The sequence below is a fragment of the Limulus polyphemus genome, unplaced genomic scaffold (genome assembly GCF_000517525.1).
Source record: "Limulus polyphemus unplaced genomic scaffold, Limulus_polyphemus-2.1.2 Scaffold484, whole genome shotgun sequence".
NCBI lineage: Eukaryota > Metazoa > Arthropoda > Merostomata > Xiphosura > Limulidae > Limulus > Limulus polyphemus.
Genome location: NW_013666094.1, coordinates 463,122 through 472,466, shown reverse-complemented (window position 1 = coordinate 472,466; position 9,345 = coordinate 463,122). Strand labels below are relative to the sequence as shown.

The window sequence follows — 9,345 nt, the reverse complement described above, 5'->3', positions numbered from 1 at the left end:
ATGTTGACAAGAGTTAAAGGGTATACTAGTAATTTAAGAAAAAAGTGTTATTATACCAGAATAATAGTTATTGTCTACAACAAAAACTCCAATGTATACTTAAAAGTAACACAAATATTAAAACCAACATGATAACAAGTACACCTAGTGTTAACCAAGAACTGTATCCTGTGGTAGAAAACCATGTAGAACTTCCACTGCATACTTTGTCTATTTTATCTAAAGGCCCAAAGGTGTGCTCATCAGAAGACACAAAACTTCAAATTATGTTTAATTTCCAAAAAAGTGTATTTACACACTTAGGTGATCTGCCATCATTGATTAAAGAAATCAAGAAAAAAAAACAGAAATACTAATCAAAATGAGAACACAACACAGATTATTGGGGCATTTTCTTCTACTGATATTTCAGAAAGTGAGAGCCAATTTGATTTCAAACATCTGTTTGATACCCTTAAAATACAGCCACCCAAAGTTTCTGAAGTGCTTGAAAGTTCTCTTGTTTGTATGAAATACTATTTAGTAAACATCACTACAAGAATGAAAAGTTTTGCTGAAAAACACAATATTACACCTCAGAAATGTAATTAGAGTGTTAAAGAAAACAAAGAATTTTTAATAAAAAACTTCAGACAAAGGAAAATGCTTAGTGTAAAAGACATCACCTGCCTAAACAGTTATAACTATTTTAAGCAACTCTAACACATACTTCTCATAAGAAATCTAACTTTTGACATTGAAAAGAAAATTAAACTTCTGTTTAAGAAACTTGTGCATAACAGCAACATATCCATGAAATTACTGAAACCACATTTTTATAGTTTACTGGAAGATCACAAGGAAGACATGCAATTGCAACCAATAAAATCCAACTGTGGATCAGAAAGTCTCTTTTTCTTGGTTAATCAATAAGATAATCCATTTGCTACAATTTTATGCTTCAGCTCATCTGAGTAGTATGAATAATTTTCTTTGCAAGCTGGAAGATGTAATAACACATCAAACTTATTTCTTTCCATGTCATGTGTAGTTTAGTTTCTCTCTACTTGTCTATACCCATTAATGAAGGTTTATCAGCAATAATGAATACATAAAAACACCAAAAAGACCTGAATCTTTTTTAGATGTTTCTCTGGAACTTTTAGAATGATGCCTTCACTACATCTTGATCAATAGTTGTTAAGTTTGATAAAAATAGTTCCAGCAGAAAAAAGGAGTTGATATTGGAATCAGAATTTTGGTAGTTTTCTCTATAATGTTTAAGCGCATATTAAAAAAAAAGATGCACCATTCATAGTTCCTAAAATGTAAAAAAACTGTGTTGTGGTTAAGATACTAGGTGATATTTTTGGTATTTGGTCTTCCACTTTACATGCACCGACAATATTTAACAGATATTTGAACAGCTTACACACAAATATAATTTTTACTCTACAATAGTTGACAGGAAGTGGCTAACTCAGTTTCCTAGGTGTTCTTGTTTATTTTCAAAGTAAACTTAAAACAAATGTATACAAAAAAACCCTCTTATGGACCAGTTTTCCGACACTTAGATTCACATCACACAACTAATGTGAAAAATGTAGCTATCACAGGACAAATCAAGAAAGGAAATCAACCAAGTTTGTAATTCTAAAGAAAGCAAGTTGAAGGGACTAACAGATATTGCTTGAATTGAATGGGTACTCAGATAGTTTTATCTCTGATTAATTCAAAAGTGCTTCATATAAAATCGAAAGGGGAACTTTTACTACTTGTAAACAGGATGATACATAACTTTGCAACTTGTACTATTCCAAACATTAGTGAAAGACTTAAAAGAGACTTAAATCAGTGATACAAAAGTCAGGGTTACCAATAATACTTGTACAAAAAACCAGGCAAAACCTTAAGACAAAAATTAATACATTCTGCAAACAATTCAAATAATGCTTGCAAGAAAAATAAATGCTTCACTAAAGATAGGAGTAGAAGATAGTGCATAATAGAAAAATCATACTTATAAAGTAACTTGTAGAATACCCAATGAAATTTACATTGGAGAAACTTCTTGTGTATTACATTAGAGCCATAAGTCAACTAAACAAAAGTGATAGCCCAATAGCGGATCACTTAGTAGTAAAATATGGTTGACTGGCATATGACTGCCCTTTACAAACAGAAAAGCTTGCTACACCTAACAGTTTTTATTGACTGTAAATATAAAGAAACTTTATTTGTGTTAAAATTTAAGCCACAAGTTAATTGTGATGTAGGATGGGCATTATGATCATAGATAATTTTTTCTTCTTTTAATTATAATTTATTTTACATATATTTATTCTTTTTCTCTTTTTATATCTACATCGAAATGACTTTCACTACAGTTTTAGCTGCACACCTACATTTGTGTTGTTAGAAATTCGTTTTGTAAGCAATACTATATATGTGACCTTGTTCTAAACTCTCCATTGGTCTATAAAACAAAACTTAAAAGTGTATAGTCTGTTACACATTGTGAGCTTTGCAGCATAAATAAAATGTTACTTTTGAAGAAGTTGTCAAAGTAAAACATTCAATGAAATAAATAAAAACGTGTTCTTGAGTTTAGTATTGGTTTTGTTAACACACAATATGTTTAAGGTATTCCAGATAGCACTTCATAGTATGACTGTACATATGAAACAGAGCTGAAAATCTGTGGGCTTTGTATATGTTTGTTGCTTATATCTAGTTCAAATAGTTTGAAAACAGTAGAGTTTTGAAATCTGTGTCACCAAAGTTCATCTAATTGTACTCTTTTGTTTTACAGTTAGCAAACGTTTATAGCTAACAAAATCATAAATAAATCACCTGAAAGCTGGGATTATTTGCTTTCTCAGAATCTATTTGCAATTGACCTCCCTTTAAGTTTTATAAAGGTTCTAAATTTCTAAACCTTTACTTATGTCAGAAGCCACTCTTTCATCACATGAATTCATATAATTCAGTTGCATCATGGTTCTATTTTTTGTATGTTATGTTAAAGTAATGAACTAACTTCAATGGTTTCCCTGCTTATTTACTTTGTTGAAACAAATGCTTTGGCAGTCATTTTAGAAAAACTCTTGCTGATGACTTGAAACTAAGGGACTTTTATGATGAGCTTTACACCAGCATATACTGAGAGATTGGCAAGGCTTTTTTCTTTTGAAACAAGCTTCATCAAAACTTTGTATTTTATCTGTTATTTTCTCTACCCTAACGCTATACAAGATTGGTCAATTTGACTGATCTCATAATTGAGAATATAGACTAATAACGTGTAAAAATTAACCAAGTTCCCTTAACTCTCAAAATTTTCCTGGCTTTCTAACTATGCGAGAAGAGCCATTACAAGTTCATCCAAGCTAGTCATTAACATTCACACGGGATGAATGTTGTAGTACGAATGAAATTGAAGATATTCTGTTCAAAATAAAACATTATACAATACATCATTTGATAGAAGCAAACCTTGACTTTCCATTGATCATAAGTAATATATAATTAAATGTAAGAGAGAACTATCAACAAATTGTGAAAGAGAGGATGTGACAGGTGGGTGTGGCAGGAGGGGTCTGATTTTCTATTTGATAGCTCTGTAACCAAACAAAATTGAAGACTACAAAAATTATGGTTTGTCTGAGCAATAACGATTTTATAGAGAGTAATTTACACTTAATTTTGTACTTTTTCAAGGGATGGTAGATAAAATATGAATGATGACATACTAAGAAAAAATGTGTCACGTGGGTCACACTAGTGGAAACTCGGGATTTTTTTAAATATTGCCTTGTACAATTAAGAACTTAAAACTTATATACTATAAAAATATGGATTATCAGCTAAGATTTTATTATATTCTAATTGGTATAACAGAAATAAAAAATGGCTTAATAAATTTTTGAATGTAAGACACTAAAACATTGTGTCATGCACAGTAAAGGGTACCTGGGGCAATAAGGTTAAAACCTCGAATTTCTATTGGTTATATATAATATAATATTAAATGTCAGAAAGAACTATTGGCAATTTCTGAAATATAATTGAAGGATATAAAAATTATGCTTTGCGAGAGCAATGACAACATTATGATGAGTAATTTAGATTAAATTTAGTACTTCTCGGAGAGTTGGTAAATAAATGAGAGAAGGTACACCAAGAGAGAGCAATTTTCATACTAGGTGAAATTCAGATTTTTTTTAATATTGCTTTATAAAAGTAAGAACTTTTATATAATATGGATTATTAGCCAAGTTTTCATGCCAAGGTTATTTGTATACCATGGTAAGAAAGTAGTGTGAATTAAATTTCGAATGTAACTCACTAAAACTTTGTGACATGTGCAGAAAATAAATAACCATAGCAAAAGTGTTAAAATAAGTAAGTACTAACTATGTATATTAGTTTTATGAATTCATATAAGATATTTTATTGAAAAACTGCTTTTAATAAAATGAATATAATACAAATTTAAGTTCAAAAATGTTCAACTGTTATCATATTTCACGTTTGAAGTGACTGTGTTTCACATAATATGAGATTTGGAAGCTAATAATTTTTATTAATAAAAATGCAAAAAATGGCAATATTTTGCCACAGGATTGACAGTGTTAAAGATTTTTTTAATTCTTCAGTTCTAAACCTTACCATCCAGCAATCCAAAAATGTTATAAATAATTATTTACATTTTCTGTTTGGTGTAAGAAACTCTATAATACATATCTTAAAAAACAACTAAGAATTCTTACCTTCACTTGGAACTGGTCGGGATCTGAGAGGAAGGGTAACTGACTGAGTGGTTTCAGGGCTTTCAGGTACATTAGTGACAGGAAGCTGTTGTCGTGTGCGGGCTGGGGAAGGAAAAGTAACAGCAGTTGTACCAGCAACTAAGTTTGGACCAGCTGTGGTACTAGTAGCAGGTGGTTTCTGGGACTTTCTAACTGGGGCTTGTTCAGCCTACATGAAAAAAAATTAAATTTAGCATCATTTAAAGCACGAGTAAAATAATTACATATCCCTCTCTCTCTACAGGTAGGTCAAAGTGCACGCCACAACCTTTTAGAGAGTTACATTCAAAATTTAATTAAACTAATTTATTATCAACATATATGAATAAACTTGGCATTAAAACATACATAATAAATCAAATTTTAATATGCAAGTTTTAATTTTTTAGTTTTTAAAAGGAAGTATAAATAAATAATCAATCTCCCCTTGTATGAGAATTGTGACATTTGTTCACTATGTTTTGACCATTCAATAATTTTTTCAACAACTCTCTATAATGTACTGAATTTAATTTAAATTACTCATTATAGTATAGATATTATTAAGGCAAAGTCTAATGTTCATAGCTTTCAATCTTCTTTGTTTATAGAAACATAAGCTGTAAAAAAAAAAGTCAGTCCTACTTGCAGCCCACTTCTCACATCCTCTCTTTCAATAATTGCCAATAATTCTCTCTGACATTTCTTTTGGGTCATTCATAAATACAGAATTGTAATTTTTGAATGGCATATAATGCTACATTGTTCTCAGTACAGTTTTATTTATGTCATCTAAGACTGAAATTTCTATTGCCCGGTTCAGATTGAGTAGCCAAGGGAATTATTTTAAAGCACTTATGCCTTAGTTAGAAAACCAGCTAAATTATAATAGTTATAGGACACTGTTTGCTTTGTGAATGTCATTATTCTATTTTATTATGTGCATTCTTCATATAAGTAAAAATTATTTGATTTTTAGTAGCATCTTCATCAAAAATAAAATTAGGCTTAAATTTCATCAGTGGGTCAACAGCAAAGAAACATGAAGCCCAAGATAAGTACTAAATTTCTTGTTTTCTATGTATATAATTTATTTTCTATTATAAAAGTAACTGAAATGTAAAACTTAAAAACTTATTAGGTTAGATAAGGTTGATTAGGTAATATAATGAAAAATAATAATAATAAAAACATTTTGTCAATGCTTGCAAGTAGCTTTTGCATGACATCATTCAATACTGTAACTTAAACTATGCATTCACTGAGTGATATATAGCTTGCATCTCAAGGTTATTAGTTAGAAGAGTTCAAAGGGAAATAAAACAATAAAATTAAATAGAAAGAGATGTAGAGTGTTATGAGCTCTATGCTATTTAGAATAAACAACTGTAGTTTTCTGTTATAATCTGCTACCATTCTCAAAATAAAAAAAAAAAGAGTAATTTTAGATTTATTTTGTAGTGGTTACAAGGTTGGTCAAATCAACCGAGTCCATATAGAAACAAGGTAAAGAAACTAACAGATAAATTATAAAGTTTTTACTGAAATAAAACCATTTGATATATATTTGGGAGGTTTTAGAGGATGTTCAAATTAAATTAGAAAGTTGTAAGATGAATAAAAGTATTTTTAATGTTAACATGAAAATCACCTTCAACTCAGACTAGTTAACACACTGATTCCATATATTAATGGACAAATCTTTAATAAAACCAATAAATTAAAAAAATCTGATTTTTTGCATACAAAAAATAATCAAATACAGTTACAAGAAATTTGAAGCTTGAACTCAAACTACTTACTGTTTACCTTTTCACTTTCTTTTGCACGTGTTCTCCATGATCCTCGCTTCTCTTGTGCTAAATTTGATGTAGTAGTTGTGGTACTAGTAGTAGAGGTTACTAATGTTGTTGCAGTTGGTTCTTTGGTCTGTTTGGTTTTCTGTTTCTTTTCATCCTCCTCTTGTTGTTTTCGAAGGAACTGTTGTTCTGCTGACTTCACCTCTTCTAATGTTACACCCTACAGAAATATATATATATATATGTAAATAAAACAACTATTTCATACAAACATTTAGTTATCTCATCTAAAGGTAGTAATTATTTAATTTTATTGGTTTCTCTAAATTTAGATAGTGCATCATTCTTTTGGTTCTATTTTGAGAATAATAATTTGAAAACACTCACATGCAATATACAATTACATACTGTACTCCACATTAATAGTTAAAACTACACTTACTATTTTTACTGAGATTTCTAACTACTACATCTATACACAAGCAAATGGACTGAAAAAAAAAGAATAATGAAAACCCTGATGTACCGTAGTGGAACGTCGTGTTTCTCTCACTCGTTTGGCATGGGCTTTTCTTCTCGTTTCTGACTCTTCATCTCGTACTGGAAGCACAGATGACCTACACAATATCCAACATATTATAAATATATTTCTCTTTTTTTTAATTTATTGACATTCATCTCTTAGTCTTAGTTAAAACAAAAATTTGTAACTTAATTAAATTCCAGGTTTTTAAATATAAATAGAGTTGAAAGATTGAAAAACTAATCTGAGCAGTAGGTTATTATGAGTTAATTGTAAATACAAAAACATCATGTGCAAGTTAATTATGCCTTTCAAAATAGTGAAGTTGGGGGTAGTCAAGGGTAGTGAAGTAGCCTCAAGATAGTTTTGAAATACTTTCTAAACCCTTAGAGGATTGAATTTTTTATATATATAGTTTCTGATAATGTCCTTAGACTTCTGGTAGTTTTTTGCTATATTATGTCTAAAAACTATAGAAATATTCTTCAGTTACAACACATGCTACCACACCACACTGCAAGGTAAGTGCCATTTGTTCAATAATAAATATTTGTCAGTTATACCATGCTTGTATGATTTACAGTGGGAAACTGACAACTTCAATTGGCAAAATAAAGCATCAATTAAAGTATAGTAATGAATAAAAAATACGAATAATAAAACTGGTTAGATATATAAAATCTGATCAAAACTAAGAAAAGATAGAAGGACTAAGATGTTTTTCTTTTAAAAGTGTTTCACAATAAAATTTTGGACATTTTACAACCAAAACAATTATGCAAATACTATATGAAATTTTATGAATTGTTTCACACAGAAATTAAATACTACATAGAATATTTTTACCGAGCAGTTTGATCGAATGCTTTAAGTGTGAGAACAGAAAAAGAACTGGGAATATAGTGATACCCCTTCAGTCTGGAAAAAGTAAAGCTTAAGAACTATCATTCATATAAACGAAAAATCTAAAATTTTGAAATGTTTCTATATATCTTTAACAACTGAATATTTTTCAATAAATTTAGTTAAAGATAATTATTTTATCAGCAACCTAGCCATTTCACAAAGTTAGTCAATGAACAAAGTATCAAGTGTAGAAATTGTCCTGAAAGTTAAATTTTCATCCTCATTTGTTTTGACATTTCCGACTCTGCACAATGGGACTAAAATGAGTTGATATTAATTTTATTACTGAGAATTATGGCCATCAAATATCTAAAACCTAGATTAACACATTTTTAAATATTCGTGAACAACTGTTTATCCATATTTTACACACAGTTGTTTTTTGTACAATAATATTCCAATGAGCATACTAAACAAAATACTAAAGAAATGTCTCTATAAGGAAAACACATTCCACAATAATGAAAACTGACTTAATTTCTGGTAATTTGAGTTGTTAAAAAAAAAAATAACTTACCAGCAAGCAATAGAGTTTTAACCCTTTAGCTCAGATGATAAATCACTTGCTTGGGATGCAACAGGTCCCAAGTTTGAATCCAAGCAAAGGAAATAACAAATAAAATTTAAATTGCCACAAAAACAACTGCCAACCAATATGGGGCCATCCTAAGATAAGGCCCAAGGACAGACATTGTTTATGAGGAGAAGGATATAGTAGTTTGAGTTTTTAAAGAAAATAAAAGTGTCTTACTGGCAAGCACTAGAGGGTTAGCCATTTAGCTCACTTGGCCCACAAGATGTCTCAGGATTGAATTTGAGATAAGAGAATACAAAATAACATTTAAGTTATTACAAGTTCATGACTATTATTAAAGAACTTAAGTAAACATAACTATGAATCAGGATTTTAACTACTTATACCTGGATATTTTAGAAATAAACTATATGGGTGACACATATGCATGCAAGCTTGCACATTTTCAGCTTACAACAAACAAATATGCTAAAAACAGCATGTTCTCAAGTGCTGCATGCACCTACCTTCTGACTTGCCCCTCTATTGGAGGTGTAGTAACACCAATAGGTGGGGTGCTTGGAGTTGATGTTGGTGAAGATAGAGTGGTAACATTAGTCGTTGAAGGCAGAACTGAGGGGATTTCTTCTGTACTAGATTCCCTGTTTTATGAACTTAATGCATTAAAACTTTAAAAAAGTATATTTAAATTTTCATGTAACTTTTCTAAGACAAAAACATGGATTCAAACAAATCAATTATAGCTGTACAATTAGTACACAAGTGTACATGGAACAGTGAATTACTTATCTAATCTTTATCATTTCTGATATG

General features: G+C 29.8%; 1 protein-coding gene across 2 annotated transcripts in view; it reads right to left on the bottom strand.

The window, feature by feature from the left end:
• LOC106458553 (protein phosphatase 1 regulatory subunit 12B-like) overlaps window positions 1-9,345 on the bottom strand; it is a 124,161-nt gene that overhangs the window by 53,320 nt on the left and 61,496 nt on the right. For both annotated transcript variants that reach the window (XM_022384799.1, XM_013918071.2), the window contains exons 12-15: window positions 9,039-9,173; window positions 7,095-7,185; window positions 6,579-6,788; window positions 4,752-4,959 (exon numbers count right to left, since the gene is read on the bottom strand). In XM_022384799.1, coding sequence (XP_022240507.1) covers window positions 4,752-4,959; window positions 6,579-6,788; window positions 7,095-7,185; window positions 9,039-9,173 — 644 coding nt within the window. The remainder of the gene's footprint in view (window positions 1-4,751; window positions 4,960-6,578; window positions 6,789-7,094; window positions 7,186-9,038; window positions 9,174-9,345) is intronic.